This window comes from Otolemur garnettii, unplaced genomic scaffold, assembly GCF_000181295.1.
Source record: "Otolemur garnettii isolate 467f Iridium unplaced genomic scaffold, OtoGar3 scaffold00002, whole genome shotgun sequence".
NCBI classification, from domain to species: domain Eukaryota; kingdom Metazoa; phylum Chordata; class Mammalia; order Primates; family Galagidae; genus Otolemur; species Otolemur garnettii.
Window position 1 is genome coordinate 30,428,355 of NW_003852397.1, and position 21,283 is coordinate 30,449,637.

Below are 21,283 nucleotides of genomic sequence, written 5' to 3' on the forward strand. Positions count from 1 at the left end.
GATTGGCAGGAACATGTCTATGGTTCATCCTATAAAGGTAGATGTGAATCTCTCTAAAGAATGTCTTAACACAGTAACCAAGAAAAAGACGTGAAGGCTATGTTAACCAGTCGGATGAAAATACTTCAAATTGTATACAAAACAGTACACTGTACCCCATCATAGTATTAATGTATGCTGCTATGATTTAATAAAAATAAATAAATAAAAAATAAAAAAAGAACCTTTATTTTAAAAGAAAACAAACCAGTAAGGTGACTCATTTTATCTCTTCGATTGCTTTACCATTTTATATCAAGTATTTATTTCATTTAAAATTTAATCCCTAAGATCCCTAAAGTTCTAAATAGTTATCCTTCACTATTCTTCATTTGGAATTTTATCATCATTAATTTATTCAGTACTTGCAATATTAGAATTTTTTTTATCTAAAAAGGAGAAGATAAGAAAAGATCTCTGGATAATTCACTCAAACTATGACAGTTTATCTTTACATATTCATATTACTTGGAATGATAGCATATTTATGCAAGAATACTGTACCTTATTAAGGATCAACTTGTTAAGGAAGAGGATCAACCTATCTCGTTCAAGTTTATCTGTGCACTATTGACATAAATAAGAAGTGAACAGAAACACAAATTAAGATATTACCATTATTGGATAAAATCAACTAATAGTCCCTAAGAAATAACGTCGTCTTTTAAATATTAAGGAAAAAAAAAAATCACAGGAGTCGCCAATTATATAATTCCTCAATATCACATATCCTCTATAATTTTACGTAACTTGTCTAATTTCCCTAGAAAAGTAGATATTTTAAAAGTCATTAAACAGATTAATACATAGTTTTAAGGAGACATAAAAATGGAAGTAAATGAAAGAATTATTCTAAAATGATACTCTTAAATTAAGTAAAAATTCTAAAGAACTGATAAGTGATGTTCCACATAAATCACATCATAATTAACACAAACATGAGGAAAAATATATCTTCCCCCAATACAAATGTTATGCCAAAAAGTACATCAGGTTCACTGGTATTTAATGCTGAATTAAAATTCAATAGCACTGTCTGGTTTAACAGCAAACAATAAGAATTTTTGTTCTTGTTATGTTAGTTCTGTTTTATGATCTTATTTACAATCACTTTTCTAATCCATAAAAACATAAATTATGGCAAGTATAATAATCATAAAGAGCTTTTAAAAATTGGTGAAATAATTCTCTCTAAAGCAGCTGACTGAAATTTGAAACAGTAAATGTAAGATAAATGTAAACACAGATGAAAGCATATACACCACAATAAACAGGGCATGAGCTGGGCACATGGCATTCAAATGAGCTATATGATTAATGAAATTAATTTATGAGTTGGACTATGAATGATTAATTTGTCACCTCCACCATGTTCAAATGTTAAACTTTATAAACTTTAACATAAAATAACAAACTTTGTAAAATTTAAAAAAGGTGCTAACTCAAGTTTCTTTTTGGGGAGTGATCATTACAGTCCCAAAAAAAATATTTACCATGTTCATAATATAGTGTGTCAGCATCATTTAAGATTTTTCCAAAACAGAAAACCAAGGTACATATAACTCAAGAAGTCACTATTTCTTTCATATACCTGTTCTGCTCATCCACATTTATATTTAAAGATCGGCAAATAGATCACTGAATTTGCTCAAGTAGAAATTGAAAGAAAAAATAAATGAGCAAGGGCAAATACTAACCCATTAGACATTTTCCTCTTTATCTTAGATAAAAAGTATAATGTAAACAGAAAAACTCACACAGAAAAGTACAGTAGTAATGTGATCAAACAGAATTTACATTTAGTTCTGAAATTTAACATGGACACCCATGACACTATCAAACAGCAGTTTCCTTAAATGATATCTTACCCTTTCTAACATTCCAATGATATATCTAGTATCTGTGAAAGGTCCTATTTCTTCATGACATCTGCCATAAACAATAGCAAGGGCTTGTAAACATAAACACTTCATGTTTACTTTTGGGGTGAGGAGGAAACGATGATAGAGCTCATTGAAAAATTCATACCTAGATTAAAAAAATAAGTTCACAATAAAAATAACCATGAAATCAATAGTGAAAACAAATATAACAGGATACAGAGAGTAGCTCACGATCTCTTAATTGATCCACTTTCTTCATTTTCATCTTCCTCCAATAGTAATCTCAGGTAATAGTCTCCTATTTTGATTTCCTCTGCGAGGCACTCATATTTAACCTTTATTTAAAAAAATAAATTACATTATTTTAGTTTACAATAAATTTTTAGCAATTTCCACATAACTACTTCTAATTCTTTCTGCTCAGAGCTTATCATACCTGAAAATACTTGTTAATTCATTATTAACATGACTTACTATTTCAGTTAAATAGTGAGTTGGAATTACATACCAATTTTATGAATATAAAACTTCTTTTTTTTTTTTTTTTCTTCTGAGACAGAGCCTCAAGCTGTCCCCCTGGGCAGAGTGCCGTGGCATTACAGCTCACAGCAACCTCCAACTCCTGGGCTCAAGCGAGTCTCCTGCCTCCGCCTCCCAAGCAGCTGGGACCACAGGCCCCCGCCACAACGCCCGGCTATTTTTTGGTTGCAGCCGCCATTGTTGTTTGGCGGGTCCGGGCTGGGGATTCGAACCCGCCACCTTAGGTGTATGTGGCTGGCGCCTTAGCCGGTTGAGCTATAGGCGCCGAGCCAATATAAAACTTCTTGATAAAAACTGTCACAGCATACACAGTCAATGAAGGCTTGGAGGGAGGAAGAATGAAGTCTGCTTCATTCCTTTCTACTCTAAGCAAGGAATAGAAGGTTCTATAGCATTAAGTTTGTCTAACATACATAAGCTTCTTCAGGTCTTCTGTCTTACCTTAGCTCAACCCCTGCTGATGAGCTAAGAATTAAAACCAACATATCAGCTTCATTTCACATTTTTGTACAGTGTTCCTTCACTGTGTATGAAATTACCCCAGTCTACTAAATTTTTAGAGGTGACACATGAGGGAGAAATCTGAGATCAAGAGTTGGGGCAGCACAACAACCCTATACCTAGGCTGTCTGTCTCAAAGAAAGATTCACAAGCAATTATAAAAAAGAAATCTCTAATCAGGTTATCAAAATTCTCTTTCGAAAGCCTAAAATAACTCATTTCTGGAAACACTACAGAAAATCAAATATACATAGTCTCTGTCTCACTTTCCTTCTTTGAGTTATGAACATTCAGTTAATTCAACTTCTATTTATTAAGCTTATGCTGTGTGCCATGCACTGGAGATAAAGCACTGAACATAAAAATTTTTGCCTATACAAGCAGAGCAGATAAAAAAGTAAAATATACATGACATTTGGGAGATAGATCAATGGAGTGAAATAAAACAGGGAAAGGAGATATGGGAAGTATATATGTGTGCCTAAAAGGGACTGTGTTTTTAAACAAGATAGCAGGGAAGGCCCACTCAGATGACATTCGAAAGATCTGAAAGAGATGAAAAAGTTTTCAGGCTATCCAGGGCAAAGATTATTCTAGGCAGAGGGAAAAACATAAAAAGACAAAGAACATGAATTTGGTGTTTCCAGGGAAGACAATATGGTTGGAACAGAGTGAGAAAGGGAGAGTTAAAAGAGAAAATGCCAGGCATCTGCAGTGGGGGGAGGGGGGTTTCATAGATCCTATCTTGTAAGTCATTTCAAGAACTCAGACTTGAAGTAAGATGGGAAGCCATAGGAGTACAAGGGTTTTCAGCAAAGAAATGCTATGATCTGCTTATACTGTTAGCAAGATCATTTTGTTGCTTTGTTGATGGTAGTTCACAGGGAGGCAATGACGGAAGAGTGATATTGTTACAATCCAACAGTGACAAGGAGGGTGGCACTTGTGGCTCAAAAGGGTAGGGCACCAGCCCCATATGCAAGAGGTGGTGGGTTCAAACCCAGCCCAGGCCAAAAAACCCAGAAAAACAACAGTGACAAGGTTGGGTTCTGTATAAATTTTGAAGGTGCATTATATAGGACTTGTTGATAGTATGGATTTGAGGAGCAAGAGAAAGATAATTTCAAGGGTTGGACTAGAAAAGAACAAATAACAAGATCAGAAATACTATGAGGGGAAGAATAAAAACATCATTTTGGAGAAAAAGTTCTAGATGCTCATGAGATATCTGATGGGAGATAAAAGGAAAGAAAGTCTAAATATGAGATTAAAATCTGGAAGCCATGGGCAAGTAAACATCTAAAGCCACAAGACTTGATGACATCATTGAGGCAATAAATAAAAATGAAAAGAGATCTAAGAACTTATTCTCTGGGGCCAGGCAACATTTAGCAGTGGAGGAGATGAGAAGAAATGAGTGCAGAAGATTGAGATGTAGTGGACAGACAGGAAGGAGAAAATCCAGGATATAGTGTCTCCCCAAACCAAAGTAAAGAAGTTTTTGACTTACCAACAAGGGAATGAGTTCATTCAAACTATAGTATGTTTTAGAAATGCAGTTAAGGATCAAAGCTGGCAGGATCATCCATATGTTCAAATTTACATGTACTATAATAGATTATTTACATGTTGGTATGTTTTATCAACATACTTCAATTACATATGCACACATGTATAAAGTTATCTACCACCAACATGTTTCTTGTTCTTGTTTTCTCTTGCTTAGGAACAAGGTAAACAGGATGTGTTTCAATGGAGAAGAAAATTTAAAGGTGCTGGGGGAGAGGGGAGAACCCAAAGAACAGATGATGTGAAATGTGTAAGACTGAATTTATTAAAACTCCTCTAGGATTGGGCAGCACCTGTGGCTCAAAGATTAGGGCGCCAGCTCCATATAGTGGGGGTTCAAGCCCAGCCTGGGCCAATAACAAAAAATAAAAACTCCTCCAGGATTCTCAGGCACAAAGTGAGTTACTCAAAATTAATTTTTAATTTTTGTGTTGGGCAAAGATTAAAATTTTCTAATTTTCATCTATTAATATTAAGGAGAAAGGTAAAGACACAAGTTCTGTATCAATATAAAAAACCCAACACTCCCAAGACAGTAAATGCTTTATTAAGATTAATATAATGCAAAAATTAAACTTTTACCTCAAATTCATGGTGGTTCCAAGAAATCACATTAGCACTACCAAGCTCTCTATCAATATTAAATGCTCTCATTTCAGATTCAAGAGTATCTTTCAGTTCTTCTCGTGTTTTGAAATTCCAAATAAGGTTTGATCTGGCATGGTCTTGACCAAACCTAGATACATATGTAATCAAAAAATGGCAGGAAACAATAAATATTAAAAAGAAAAGAACTACATATATATCAACTACATCTTATAATAAGCAAGAAAACAGTGGAATAAACTTTGTTCTAGGAAATATAAGTAAAAGGTATGTAATAATACAAGTAAATAAAATGTTAATGGTAGAATATTGGTGATAGGTATACAGGTATTGATTGAAAAACATACTTTTTCTACATGTTTAGAAATTTTCATCATATGATGTCAGGAAAAATGAATAAAACTACAAATTTGTGTGAATTAAAAAAACCTGATATTTCAATTTCAGTATTTATTGCTAATATAAATCCTAGTTAGAAAAAAATTATATTGTCACATATCAAACTTGCAGGTTGGAGATAAGAATCTCTGGACTTCTGGGTATGTAGTATGTAGGAAAGCAATATTAGAACTTTCTAGATTACCCAAGAAAGAATACTGCTGAACTGCCAAGCTATGATCAAGCATTTTTGAAACATTTGCCTTGTACTCTTACAATAACTATTGTAATTCAAATAAGCACAAGTCTAAACTGGGGATGGTTGGACTTCACATCCGCTTACTTTCGATCTGCAATCCTCCTAGAAAGCCTCATTTTAGAGTTCCAAGGAAGTTCTAAGTGGGGGGACAACACAACTGAGGTATTACTGAGGGAGAAATCCAAGGCATATACTTAAAGATAAGCTCGCTCTCTCTATATATGCTTTAAAGTCCTGTAGGAAGTTTTCAAAACATACATGTGAATGTATTTTTCTTTATTAGCCAAGGTATACTCAACATGTTAGCTTCCAGACTGAGTACTGAGTTATCTTAAAGTAGTTCTGGGCTCGGCACCTATAGCTCAAACGGCTAAGGCGCCAGCCATGTACACCTAAGGTGGCAGGTTCAAATCCCCAGCCCAGACCCGCCAAACAATGACGGCTGCAACCAAAAAATAGCCGGGCGTTGTGGCGGGTGCCTGTGGTCCCAGCTACCTGGGAGGCAGAGGCAGGAGACTCGCTTGAGCCCAGGAGTTGGAGTTTGCTGTGAGCTGTAATACCATGGCACTCTACCCAGGGGGACAGCTTGAGGCTCTGTCTCAAAAAAAAAAAAAAAAGTAGTTCTGCATGTTCCCCATAATGTTTCCATGTTCTTCAATATTGTGTTATGTGGGACAGGTGAGGGCAGGGTTAGTGGATAGGGAGAAGAAGAGAGTTACCATATTTGAAAAGCTAGAAAAGCATATGAGGTCAGAAAATTGGATACTCATTTCTCACAGTCTCACCTTTTAAGACTCCATTCCCAACATGGCTTAAAAGAAGTATGCAATTATTTTTAAGTCATAATAAAGTCATTAAAAGTAGTCATGTCTAGGCCTTAATAAAATCTTTAAAGTAATTTTAGATCCTCAGCTATTAACACTCTATAAGAAGTCTTAATTTTATACAAGATCTCTAATCACAGCAATGTTAACAGTGAAAGTTCCTGAATATGACAGCATAAAGCACTACTTCCGAGGAAGCAAAATGTCTTGATTCCTCTAACAGCAATACCAAATTTAATATGGAAAAGAGGCCTAAAGGTTGGTTACCTATAATAGAAGAGATCCCAATTTGCTTCTATTTTTATTCTTTGTCTTCTCTTTCGAAGAACTACTGGCTTTTGATTTATGTTCTGGAATACAAAAACATTTTTATGATGCTCAAACTGGGGCTACCAAAGGGCTCAGTCAGAAGATTTATCACTTTATAAGCAATAAGAAACATCTCTTTCAGAAACAAATTAATGAAAGAAAATCTACAAAATATGAAGATAGGACATTAAATTATCACACATACAATTTAAATTTCCAGTATATAATTCTGAAGTGTTGCTCAAATATTTCCCACATAGCCTGAGGTTATTGCTTCAACACATTTTATTAACGTTTATAGTGATCATTAATTAAATTTATCATAGTCAAAAACAGTGACTTGTTTCAAACATTTACATGCAGTTAATACAAAAGTTATGGGACAACAATAAATGCAAAAGACTGAAGGTTATTAAAGTGCTACCAAAGTCAAGAGAACAAGTACAAATTGAAACAGCTAATGAAGAATAAGTATCTACATTCAGACACATGTGAAGTGAGACTTGAATTCATTAAATAAAGAATACTGACGATGACTCCACATGCCAGGCAGTTCAATGCATTTCACACGTGTAGCAGCAGCAATTAAACTCACCATATTGTTTTTGTCCTGAATTTAATTGTAAAAAGGAAAAAAATAAGAAGATTTTAAGGAAAATAAAAAGAGTGAATCTAGATCTGCTTAGTTATCTGTTATACAAATTATATGAGGATGCCATCAATACAATCATCTTCACTTTAAGAGAGAAAAAGGCCCATCTCCTTTTCTAAACCAAGGATTCAGTTAGGCGGACATATTCCCTTGAGAATTCAAACCATCCTCAATGTGATAGAAACAAAGTAGACAGTGATACAGATAAAATTAGGGAAGTCTGTAATTTCATTTAAGAAGTGGCAAATGATATAAATAAAGCAAAACAACAGATTGCATGTCATAGAAATGAAAAATAAAATGAATAATAAATTTTAAGAAGTAAATGCTATTTGTAGTATACAACCTATTGATTATATAGAAAATGTTTCCTATAAATTTTAATTCTGCACACCATCATGAAAACTAATGCAAAGTGGCTTAACTAGAGTATATAAACAATTCAAAATTTGGGGGGGGCGGCACCTGTGGCTCAAAGGAGTAGGGTACCAGCCCCATATGCCGGAGGTAGTGGGTTCAAACCCAGCCCTGGCCAAAAAAAAAGATACTGTATAAATAAAGCTGTTTCTGTATAAAAAATAAAAAATTCAAAATTTTGTTTAATGAAAAACCTTTCCTTAAACCTTCTTTAATTCCCTCCCTCCAAGACCAAAGGCTGGGAGTCTAGAGGAATGAAAAAGGACAACCAGCTCTTACTATGCTGACTGAACTAGAAACTTAAACTAAGGGCTCTAACTAGCTAAACAAACCCCTGAACTGAAAAACAACATAAATAAGAAAAAAAAATCTTATACATTAATCAAAGGTTACTGTTAATCCAACAAAGCATCAGCTTCAAATGGAACTGACTCTACAAACATTCTGAATATGTAAGAAATGCAGCCCATTTCAAGACTGCCAGTTAATCTTTACAATGGTTAGTTTTCAGACTTCAACTAAAGCACAAAATCATTCCATGTTTTGATGTTAGTGTTTCTATGAATAAAACTGTCACAAAGATTATTCGCTATCTCATTAAGAAATTACTGTTAAAAACAGTACCCAAGCAGGAAAGATGATCAGTTCAGGTTAACAAAAGATCTTCATGACCAGCATATTAAAGTTTTGAGCAAATGATGATACAAATTAACAATACTCAATGTAAATGATACCAACCAATGAGTAAAACATTTTTGATTTTAAGAACACATTCTTTTCCTTCTGAACTACTATCTTTAAACAGCAATTATCCATATTTCTAGATGAAATAGCTTTGTGTTTACAGTTATATTAGCTAAATGTTACATATAGAATCTGATACCAAAAACGTATTTGCAGTACAATAATTATACTCAACACCTTGAAACTACTGCAATTTTAGAAATGGATTTAACTACCTGAAGCCAGGAGCTTGTAATTTTTAATAACTGAAAACAATTCATATTTGTAGATTTTTCAACTATTCAAATGTTATAGCAATATTATCATTATGAGACATGTATGATAGTGCTTTTATATTATCTCGCTTGTACATCAAAGCAACCCAATAAGAGAAGGGAGGTATTATTTGATTAAAGAAGAAAGTAAGGTTCTGAAAAAAACCCATAACATGGGTTAATAAGTGATGGGATCAGGCTCAAATGAAGGTTAACCAATTCAAAGTTCAGTATTTTCTATATTAGCCTACTCACATGAAAGCCTGCCTCATGATCCTTAACATTGAATATATCACTTGTACAAATTAGCATTAACCTGTTATGCTCAAGTTATGAAGACTGGTCTCAATTTCATTAGATACACAAGACTGCAATATTTGTTCTATTATGTTTATACATTCTGGTAATCCATAAGAAACCCATTTGTTTTATAAATATATTAAAATTACTTTCCTTAAATAAGGAAATAGCTACCATAAAAAAGAGATGGTTAAAAGGAAAGATTATAAGTCTAATTGATAAAAACAAGTTGCCTTCTACAGAAGACATTATTTTATTGTTAACCACTACACAATCCATTATAAGCAGAAGAATGTGCATTACTGAATTAGATGCTACATCCTGAAGAATGAGATTAGAACTATTTTACACTGGCATAATGAGGGAGGGGAGGGCAAGGGGGTTGGAGTGCTCTTGCTGAATGGGCACGGGGGTGGGGGAGGGTTGACACACCTTTTGTGTGTGGGACATAACCACAAGAGGTACTCTACCTAACAAAATCAAATATTTTGACCTGGTCCTGGTTGGTTGTACCCTCACATTAACCTGAAATAAATTTACTCAAAAACAAACAAACAAAAAGGAAAAAAAAACCTATTTTATATCTAACTTTGATTTGAGAAACTAATACAGCAAATTGTAAGCATATGCAAATAAATTTAATTTAAAAATGTGAATCTCCCAAACACTTGTCTGGCTAGTTACAAATAAAAATGCTAAATAAAAGCTAAATAAGAAGAGCACCTTTATTTTTACAGGTACAAAGCAAAGTTAATAGAAGAAGGAAACACATATGAATTAAAAAGTATAAAAACTGGAATTAATGGAAGAAAAATTAAGAGAATTCTATATTAACTACCTAAATAACAACCTAATCATTAATTCATTAAACTATGAATTAAGAAAAACACATATAACAACATGAATTAGAATTAGGTGACATTCATTTTTAAGGTACAGATTTTGATGAGAAACATCTGAATACCATTTCTGGGAACAGGAGCAACAAAAGTAGACCTAAGACAAACAGAAGTGGTAGAAGTTTGGAAATAGATTTTATTTTTACCTCTTTTTGAGCAATGCCCATCCTATCCCTCCAGTGCATCAACACAAGATCCACTTTTTCTTTGGCAAATTTTTCTACTTCTTTAGCAGCTTTTCCAGCTAGTCTTTGCCACTCTGGAACTTTATTAAATTTTCCATACTGATCCTATAAAATAATACCATTACATACCTGTTTGCAAATTGATTTTAAAACTATGAAATGCTGAGTCATATTATCTATTTTACATGATAAATACTGGATGTGAGGTTCTGAAAATACTGATGTGAGGTTCAGTGAAGCTTTTCTACTTAGGATTCAAGATCATTCCTTGAGGGGTAGCAAGATGTAAGCAGAAGAGGGGTACATAAAGAGGAAGAGGAGTAAGGACAGAAAAAGAATACATATAAGAAATTATAATAATAGTATATCATGATAAATATTTAAGTAATTTTCATAGATCTTATAAGGAAAAAAGGCCTTCCTAAGTAACTTTTTTCACTGTTGGCCCCTTTCACCAATAATATTATCAATCTCATACTGTATGCAAAATACTGCATTACATACTTGAATTTTTTTTTTTTAAAATACATTTCGGAATGTGCCAATAGAGTTAGAGAAACAACACATACATTAAAATGACCCCATTCAAGCCACGTGTGGTAGCTCCTGCCTGTAATCCTAGTACTCTGGGGAGCTCAAAGCAGGAGGAGGACTGCTTGAGCTCAGGAGTTCAAGACCAGCCTGAGCAAGAGTAAGACCAAGTCTCTACCAAAAATAGACAAAATTAGCCCAGCATTGTGGTAGACACCTATAGTCACAGCTACTAAGGAGGCTGAGGCAGGCAGGAGGATTGCTTGAACCTAAGAGTCTGAAGTCTCTGTAGCTAGGTTGATGCCATGGCACTCTAGCCTGAGCAACACAGTGAGACTCGGTCTCAAAAAAAAAAAAAAAAAACCCCAACTATCTCATTTCCAAAACTAGATTGTGGTAACAGTTGCACAACTCTGTAAATACACTAAAAATTATTGAATTGCTTACTTAAAACAGGTAAACTTTATGTACATTACATATTACTACTCAATGCAGTGAATTCTTTGCTTCTTAAATTTTTAGTATGATTCAGAGAAGAGTATAAGTATGTATAACAGGCTCGGTGCCTGTGGCTCACGCAGCTAAGGCACCAGCCACATACACGTAAGGTGGCGGGTTCGAATCCAGCCTGGACCTGCCAAACAACAATAATGGCTGCAACAAAAAACAGCAGGGCGTTGTGGCGGGCGCCTGTGGTCCCAGCTACTTGGGAGGCTGAGGCAGGAGACTTGCTTGAGCCCAGGAGTTGGAGGTTGCTGTGAGCAGTGAAGCCATAGCACTCTACCCAGGGAGACAGCTTGAGGCTCTGTCTCAAAAAAAAAATAAAAATAAAAAGTATGTATAATAGTACTCTTAATACTGAAAAGACACTTAAAATCATATTTACCATTGCTATTTTGACATTATCTCTAACATGCATCCGATCGGCATCCTTCTCAGGAACTGGATCTGAACTGTCCAAGTATGCCAGCAAGCCTGGTGGCTAAATACAACAAATTAAAAAAACAAAACAAAACAAAATCCATTTTCAAAATAACTGCACAAAATAAAAGTTAACTTTAAAAACCAAATAAACCCTGTGATTTAGATATTAAAAATACAATATGCTAACTCCTTTCATAAATACTACATACCTTTTCAATTAAAAACAAACAAACCCCTTTAATAGTATAGGTGACTTAATGAAATTTTATTGGACAGTACACAAATCTTTCCATGTCTCAAATGACTTACCAAAATGCGTTTCAACAAGTTTGTAGCAGTTGTATTATCAGCTGTCCAGAGTCCCACTAAATGTCTACTTAGCTGTCTGAAAAAAGCAGACGTTGAAAAAGGTTTGCTGCTTTATCTCAGCTAGAATAGAAAGGAATTTTTAAGAACAAAATATCATAATTATAAGAAATATGGCTATAGTAAAAAATCATTCTGATCTAAATATAATTAAAAATTAATATTTTCATGTAGAAAAGTGTCTGAGACACTAATTCAAATACTGATAACATTTTGGAATTTTCTCCAAATTAAAATACTTTCTTGGTAAATATACTAGTTTTTGATGATTCCAAACATGAAGAAGTAGGTTCTTGCCCCCATTAAAAAACAAATTTTTTTTTTAAATTAGACTTGATCAGACAGTTTATTTGGTTAAGTCCTGATATACGACTATACCATTCTCTGGAATTCTGAGCACAAGGAAAAATCAACAACTATGCTCTAATATAACCTTTAGGCAAGTTCAGAGATAGAAGAAAATATTTTTAGTTTTGGAATTTAGACAAAGATCTAAACCATTTAGAACAAATTATCCTACTCATCCCACTTAAAAGTTAAAAGCAAATTTTAGTTTGGAGTGAAAACCTAAGATCCATATTGAATCTATGATTTAGTCATTTATCAGTTTTAATCCCCAAGACAACATCTGTCACCTGAACTGAAAGCTCCCCATAAGTAGGAATCCTATTTACTCATCACTGACCTTTTTGTGCTTTTGCAGAGATTCAATTACCATTTACTATAAGAATGGTCATAAAACCAATGAGGTAAATAACCAAATAACCACCTCCAGACATATGTTTTATACATTACACATATGAATTCCCAGAACAAAGCTTCATAGTAAAGCCTAAACTGTACTTTGTCACCAGAAAGTGAACACTATTAAAACTGTACATTCTAGTGCCTATTTGGAACCTATCAAAGTAATTACACTTCTAATTTCCTTCACTGGTGTTTGATAGGTAGCATATTAGTGACTCCCAAAGGTTTTACTTAAAAGAGACTACATTTTATAACAGCAATCTGTAAAAGATAAAGCAATGCAAATAAAATGCAGGATTTCTACTATACATTAATAGTTTTTTAATACTGAATTTCAAATATTACTAGCACTTTGGAATTTTCTCTAAATTATAATTCTTCCCTGATAAATGCCCTAATTGATCACAATAGGGGATTTAACTAATTAAGTACAATAAGGAGGAATGCAAGAAGCAAACATGTAATAAGGGGGTTTTAAGGGAGTTAGACAGTCTCTACTTTAATGAAAGATGATGTCTAGCCTTCTAATGAGACAGTACTAAGGGAAATACACTTCCTATTATATCTTTCTGTCCTCGTAGGCAATAGAGAAAACTACTTTTGTGGCTAACATTTATAAGTAAGGAATGTAGACAGTTTCTGATAACAGTATAAACAGTAGAAAAGCACTGGCAAGGCAGCATACCGTGACACATACCATTTGGACATAGATAACAAAGAAAGCAGATTTATAGTACTGCAACAAAGTAAACCTAAGTCATCAACTTATGCTATTTAAAAAAGTCAAAAAATATATACAATGAAATATATACAAATAAATACAATGAAGTATTTATGATACTCATTATTTTTACTAATGAGTCATAATATGGTATGCTTAGGATAGCCAAAAGGGTCACATATAGCATCAGAAAAAAAGATTAAAAGGCCTGGAATAGCCTGAAGTAAATGAATAATTTTGCATGTTTCATTATATCTGAATGATGACTAGAAGAAAAGATCCACTAAAGGGGAAAAGTTTAACTCAAGAGACAGGATAAGTTTGGTTTAGGCTGGCTAGATATACTAATATTTTAAAGTTTTCTGTTTTCTTTTTAGAATACATAAGTGACCAAGATAATTTAAAATCAATCATGTAAGATTTTCACATTGGGTCGCAAGAAATACAAGGAGAAAAGGCCTGGACATGTAGTTCTAGTTCCATAAGCCTCTAGGTACTTTTCCCCAAGTTCTAGTCCCATGACTGTGGGTTCAAGCCCCATGATAGGAAAGTAGGGAAAAGCCCAAACAATTCCTTTCCTCCCCCAGTTGTCCACAGACAGGGAAAATGATCATTGGGGCACAATCTTTCTATAAGAAAAAAAAAAAAACAAAACTAGGTGGATAAAAAGAAAATGGAATACTTTTATAATACAAACACTTATTTAGTTGTAACTGAATCCATTTTCTAAACAGAAATTTATAGCAAATTAAATAACCTACCTGTTTGTAAGCATTCTTTGATCTGAGCTTATTGTAAACATCGCGGTGTGCAAGTGTCGAGGTAAGGCACCTTCACTTAGAGCAAGCTCCTGCATTTTTGTAGCAATTTCTTTGTCACCTTCCTTTGGGAAAAGGGTAAGATAATCCCTAAAGCAACAATCTAGAACAAGTTGCCCAAACGTTGAAACACTAATTTTACATCTTTTTTTTTTTTTTTAAAGACAGAGCCTCAAGTTGTTACCCTGGGTAGAGTGCTATGGCCTCACAGCTCACAGCAACCTCCAACTCTTGGGCTCAAGCAATTCTCCTGTCTCCGCCTCCCAGGTAGCTGGGACTACAGGTGCCTGCCACATTACCCGGCTATTTTTTGGCTGTAGTCATCATTGTTGTTTGGCCAGCCTGGGCTGGATTCAAACCCGCCAGCTCAGGTGTATGTGGCTGACGCCTTAGCCGCTTGAGCCATAGGTGCCGAGCTGTAATTTTACATCTTTAAATAAGTTATTCAGTATATAATGAAAATTTAAAACGTAACTTCCAATTAACCAAAAATAATATAAGTAAGTAGAAGTACAGGCAATTTTTAAGATATCACCTGCCTTTGGAAAAAGATTTAAATGTGACCAGATTAATTTACCTTGTGATTTATATTTTACTTAATACTAAAATTAGATTCATTCCCTTGGTAAACAAACACTAGCCAACAAAGGGGAGTAGTGACTCAGGGAAATCAGTAATTCCTACTAACGGCAACTATAAAACCTAACCTGCTTTTATTAACCATATATTCATTTTCATGGTGAACACAACTCCTTGTTTTTTTAAAGGATAATGTGATGTAAGGTAAAGAGAACTACCATTCATACGTAATCCATAGAACTATAAATGAAATAAGCAGTGTGTCACTTAAAACTACCTGTCAAAAGCAAAAATGCCAACAATGTTAGAGAAAAAAGTACAGGTGTCTAGTATAATTATATCAAATGAATATGATGTATACAAATATATACATAGTATATTACATATAACATTATGAACAGTATACCACCTGAGAGGAAATTGAAATTATCTCTAGGTGGCAAAAATAGAGATAATTTATTTTTATTTGTTCCTTATGTTTTTTCTATACCTTACAATTTTTGTTCAAGATCATACTGCTTTTACAAACAGAAGAAAAAATTCAAGGTATGTGTCAGAGTTTCATAAAATCTTTCGACAGATATTTGTTCTAGGCAAAAGCTATAAATCTGACATATGTGGTTTATCCCTGAAGCCTAAAGTCAGCATTCTGATTATGCTTGGCTCAGAATAATTATATCTACATGTAATGTATGAATGGTATACCGTGTATTATATGAATGCCAATGTATTAGTGGATCAAAGTCAGAAGTACACTTCTATTTGGCCTCACAGTCCTACCTGTCCTTGGCCACCCCAAGCTCTATAAAAGTAAAAGATGTGGTACTTTGGAAGCTAAAATCAAGCGTAGAATACATTAGCTAGAGAGGGGAAATTAGCCTGTGTCTGTATATACACACAAAATATGCAAATGAACTTTGATGTTCCAAAGAGTTCAATGCCTGTATGGTGCATTTTTAAAAAATTTCTTAAGGGCATACTAATTCTATGCTTGTTATTTAGATGTATGCCATATTTATGTGCCATAATAGCTGATTTTTTTTTGGCAAAAGGAACACTCTTACATTTTATCCAAATTGCAAGTATGACAACCAAAGAATACAAGAATTAAAGAGTCATTTAGACTGCTGTCACTGTAAATGGTGCAGTACACAGCTGACATTCACATGCACAATCGACCTTATCTTTTAAAAAACAGGACATAGAGCAATTATCTTGAAGAAGCATTATCTTCGACAATATCACGTCCTGATCACTAGAGCTTAATTACAAATGTACTTCAGGAGGAGGAACTTTTTGTTGCCATTCTTATTTAATATCACTTTGCTAGGTATTAACTCCACTAATAATTTCTATGTAACCTCAATATTTCAATACCACCAACATCGCCATCCCCCAAAGAGCAAAAGAGAAAGAAAATGAAAATAAAACAAATAATGCAGAAACAGAAAGATTTATTTGCTCTATAACCCCACTTACTCAAGAATTTCAAACTCTTACTATTATGGATTATTTTTTCAACTCATTTAAAACTAATTTCTGAATAACGATTTAAAACTACTTTTCTTACCCAGGAATCACATAGTTCACAGAAAAGAGTAAAAGGCAATTTTGTCAGCTTTACTTAAAATAGCCAAGTGACATTCAAGTACATACAAAATTTCAGAATTACTCTCTCACCTCTATTATTGCCTTCATAACCAATCCAGCTCCCTTTACAATTGCCATGGAAGGATGCTTCAAAATGGAGAGAAAAGAAAAAAGTACCACTAAGTAAAAAGGAATTTTAGTTTAACACATTTAGCTATTATTCTTAAAGAAGATACAGTTTTTATGCAAAGTATAAGCCATAAACTCAGTAAGAGATATAGGTATCTCAAAGTCAAATCACAGAATAGCTAAATATTTTAGATTTTCTTACAATATAGCTTTATAGATACAGATACCTAAAGAGTTTACATTAGTGGGAAATAGCTAATACTTGCAATACTATATAGTTATTTGAATACATATATTTGTTTGATACATATCAAACAGTAATACAAAAATAAAAATATAAGTATATATACATACACGTATACAGTACTGTATAAAATAACTAATGTTTTCCAGTATTTATAAATATCTCTGCTAAAGCTCACCTTATTTGGGAATTAGTGAAGAAAGAGAATTCGGGGCCTACTATAGAAAAAATGGGTTTTTCACTACTTCTAAGATAGAAGATTGGCAAGAGTCAAAAAAGTAGTCAATAGCCATCAACAGAGCTCTACATGAAACACCAAGAAATCTGTAGGCTAAAAGGTCCTTATTTGACAATGGACTAAGCCATATTTACTTGTCAACATTACTATAGAAGCATGCACATGCTACTTAAAACTGACTCCCAAAGAAGTTCCCTTCAATTAGTTATCTGATAAGAAAAATATAAGCTCTCACCTGAAAGAGTTTAAAGAGAGTTCTTCCATTGGATGCTACCATCTCTAGGAGCATATCAAACTGCTGCCCTTCAGTTGTCTCACTGTATGGAGCACAGAGCGCAAAAGTAAGGAAGTCCAAGAGTGAACTAATAACTAGGGCACCAGTCCCATGATCCTGAAACAAAGCAATAAATTGCCTTAAAGACTTAGACACAGGGGGCTTCAGCTGATACACACCAAGAATATCTTCTTCTCTGTTACTCTACACATCAAACATATTGACCTTACTTTCTCAACATAAGGTTCAAAGTTTGATAACTCTTAAGGTACAGTATTTCCTTTGCTAACATAGTGAATCCACTGTCCATCATACCACAACAGGAATATAATGAAAATTCAGTCAAATTTCAAGAGAATTATTATCAATACTTCTCAGATGTGTTCAACTAAAGGTAATGTTTATTGTGTAAAAGGCAATCTTTGATAATATTTATAAAACTCTGATATTGCCCATATTCCTTCTAGATGCTATGGAATGCCCATCTCCAAAACTGTTACCAGTGACTGAAGAACAGATTTGGCTGAATTTTTTAGAGTAGTTTATGTTATAATGACATTTTTAAAGAAAGAAAAAATAAAAATCTGTAATATTATGGGGAAAATCATAAGGCTTTGCAGGGCAGCCTTTCCAGATGAATGGATATGGTCCTAAAAGAAGTGACCAAGCTGAACTATGATCAATAATGACCAAAGTTGGGGAATGCAACAAAAAAAATTTTTTTTGTCCATGTGCACTTCTAAAATATCCATGAAGACAAGTTTAATTATAGCTTACCACATGGGAATTAAATTTCTCCAGTAAGTTTTCCAGAAACTTCTTTGAAGAGAGAAGAGAAGCTTTGTTTAGCTGTTCTTGTCTTAAGTCATAGTCATCATGCATGGGCTATTGATTAAAAACAGTGATAATTCATAAGCAGTCCCACACGCTGGCCTTACACAAAAGTCATTTATAAAGAATATTACACAATGGAAGAATTAAAAACCATAGCCTTTAAATGTAAGGCAAAAAAGGAAACTCATGATAAGACAAGCAAGCAAATTAATGACTTCACTCAGATTTGGTCAGACTGCCTAAGTAATTTGCCCAACAAGTAACTATCCCACAGGTACTCTTTTAAAAGTCACAGACCTCCTTTTTAAAAGGCAATCAACACTCATCCACCTAGAATTTTGCAGTTTAAATTTGAAATGGCAAAACATCTCTTTTAAAGGTACTAAAATTAGCAGCAAATATTTCTTTGTTTCAAGGTGATTCTCATTTGACTATTGGGATAACCGAACATAAAAAGCATTCCAGGGCAGCGCCTGTGGCTCGAAGGAGTAGGGCAACGGCATATGGGCCCCATATGCTGGAAGTGGCGGGTTCCAACGCAGCCCCAGCCAAAAAAAAGCATTCCAGCATGGTCATTAGAAATAGAGTTCAGGCTCGGCGCCTATAGCTCAACCGGCTAAGGCACCAGCCATGTACACCTAAGGTGGCAGATTCGAATCCCCAGCCCGGGCCCGCCAAACAACAATGACAGCTGCAACCAAAAAATAGCCGGGCGTTGTGGCGGGTGCCTGTGGTCCCAGCTACTTGGGAGGCGGAGGCAGGAGACTCGCTTGAGCCCAGGAGTTGGAGGTTACTGTGAGCTGTAATGCCACGGCACTCTACCCAGGCGGACAGCTTGAGGCTCTGTCTCAAAAAAAAAAAAAAAAAAAAAAAAGAAATAGAGTTCAAATCTTAATTTTACTATGGACTATAACTGGGAGACATTAGGCAAGGTAAATTATTTTACCTCTCTGATTGTCATTTACCACAGCTGTAAAGTAGGATTAATAGTACTTATATTTCAGAGGACCATCATGAAGCTTAAATGAGATAATTCATGTAAATATATAGACAATATCTACTATGTAATGAGGATTCAATGTGTCTTTTTCACATCATTGTTTGTTTTGTGATAAACTATATTAGCATAAAATTTACCATCTTAACCATGTTTAACTATATTCAGTGGTATTAAGTTTATTCACACTGTTGCACAATTATCACCACCATCCTCCTCCAGAATATTTTCATCTTCCCAAACTGAAATTCTGTACCCATTAAACACTAACTCCCCATTCTCTCCTCCCATTCTCTCCTCTCTACTTTCTGCCTTTGAAGTTGACTTCATATAAATGGAATCATAATATTTGTCCTTTTGTGACTGGTGTATTTCACTAGCATCACATCTTCAAGGTTCATTCATATTGCAGCATATGTCAGAATCTCCCTCCTTTTTGCTTCTGCTTATTTAACAAAGGACTATAGAGTAGTGTGATAAAATGCCTATGTTTTGCAGCCAGAATCCTGAGCTTAAAATCTCTTCTGCTATTTACTATCTATATGACATTAAGCAACTTACTTAAGCCTTAATTCCTTCTCTGTAAAACAGATATAATTTGTAGTAACTTCTAAAGTCTGTTGGAGGATTAAATATGTTAATATATGCAAATGGCATAGGATAGTTCCAGAAACATAGAAAAAAATTAAAATTATTCTTCTTAAATGGCTCAATAAGGCCTGTTAAGGATAAAAATATAAGTAAACATGAAGACTGACCTTAGGGAACTTAACAGACTGAGAAAGGAAATATGTTTAGAAACAGTAATAATGTAAAGAAGAAATTGCTAAGAACCATAAAAGATGTATATAGAAAGGCTAATAAAAATTAGGGAAAGATAAATTATTACTGCCTTCAGGAACAGGAAACTTCATTCCAAAGCTGACTTTTGGGCATTCAAGAGAATATGTGAAATAATAAGAAATATATATGTTAGTCTCTCCCACTGGTTCCTGACAGAGTTCTTAAAGCCCTTGCAGATAAGGATGCTAGGGGAATCTTTTGTTCTCATATGTAGTCTTTGACCCTGGTTCCTGACACAGAGTTTCTAAGACCTTTTAATTTGCTGAACAAGACCATCTGACACAGAGCTCCCAAATCCCTTAGAATTTCCTAAGTGACAGACATCTTCTGTCCTAACAGGGTGACACTTCACACCACTGTTATTTTAAGTTCTAGTTACCTATTTATTTAAAAGGGACTTATTTAGAATGGTAAAAATAAAATAAACTTTTATTCACTTTTGGGAATAAATGAAAGGTTTCACATAAGCAATTACTTACATTTTTTTCATACCACTAAACTTGCCTAAAACACTTCATGTAGAAAAGGTCCCAGATACTATACACAAGATTGAGACAATCAGAAACTTCAAAGTTATACTGAACCAGCTGTCCATATGCACTATCACCACATTAGATATTTGCTGCAGAAGTAGCATTCAAACTGCCCTTTCTTCAGCTCCTATGACTACCATAGCTCAGCATATCACTTCTTACATGATAATTAGGTCTACCTGCCTTTAACTTTACATACCACCAGAGTATTCTAATCTATTCTTTACATAGATTCTTTACATACATACCACCAGAGTAGCTTTCTAAAATTTAAACTTGACCATGTTACCGTTCCCTTACTGAAAAATTTTTGTTGTTTCTTAAGAAAGAACATACATCTAACTCCTTTGTCTGATTCAGAAGGCTTATTACTTTCTATATACTCATGTATCTTTAGCTGCAACTCCTAATAACCCCTCATATATAACTTATGATCCAACTATATTTAATTATTTCTTGCTTCCCAAACATGCCTTTGTACATGCTATTCTCTGTCCTAGGAAAGCCTTCCCAGCCTGGAAAATATTTGACTAGCCTTTAAGATTCAAATCAAACA

General features: G+C 34.1%; 1 protein-coding gene across 1 annotated transcript in view; it reads right to left on the bottom strand.

Moving 5' to 3' along the window:
* The window catches only part of DNAJC13 (DnaJ heat shock protein family (Hsp40) member C13), a 129,383-nt gene that overhangs the window by 62,826 nt on the left and 45,274 nt on the right, over positions 1-21,283 (bottom strand). Inside the window, exons 14-25 of the mRNA XM_003781698.2 lie at positions 18,298-18,405; positions 17,482-17,637; positions 16,726-16,782; positions 14,410-14,531; positions 12,124-12,199; positions 11,777-11,872; positions 10,321-10,464; positions 6,867-6,949; positions 5,115-5,268; positions 2,154-2,257; positions 1,908-2,067; positions 544-606 (exon numbers count right to left, since the gene is read on the bottom strand). Coding sequence (XP_003781746.1) covers positions 544-606; positions 1,908-2,067; positions 2,154-2,257; positions 5,115-5,268; positions 6,867-6,949; positions 10,321-10,464; positions 11,777-11,872; positions 12,124-12,199; positions 14,410-14,531; positions 16,726-16,782; positions 17,482-17,637; positions 18,298-18,405 — 1,323 coding nt within the window. The remainder of the gene's footprint in view (positions 1-543; positions 607-1,907; positions 2,068-2,153; positions 2,258-5,114; positions 5,269-6,866; positions 6,950-10,320; positions 10,465-11,776; positions 11,873-12,123; positions 12,200-14,409; positions 14,532-16,725; positions 16,783-17,481; positions 17,638-18,297; positions 18,406-21,283) is intronic.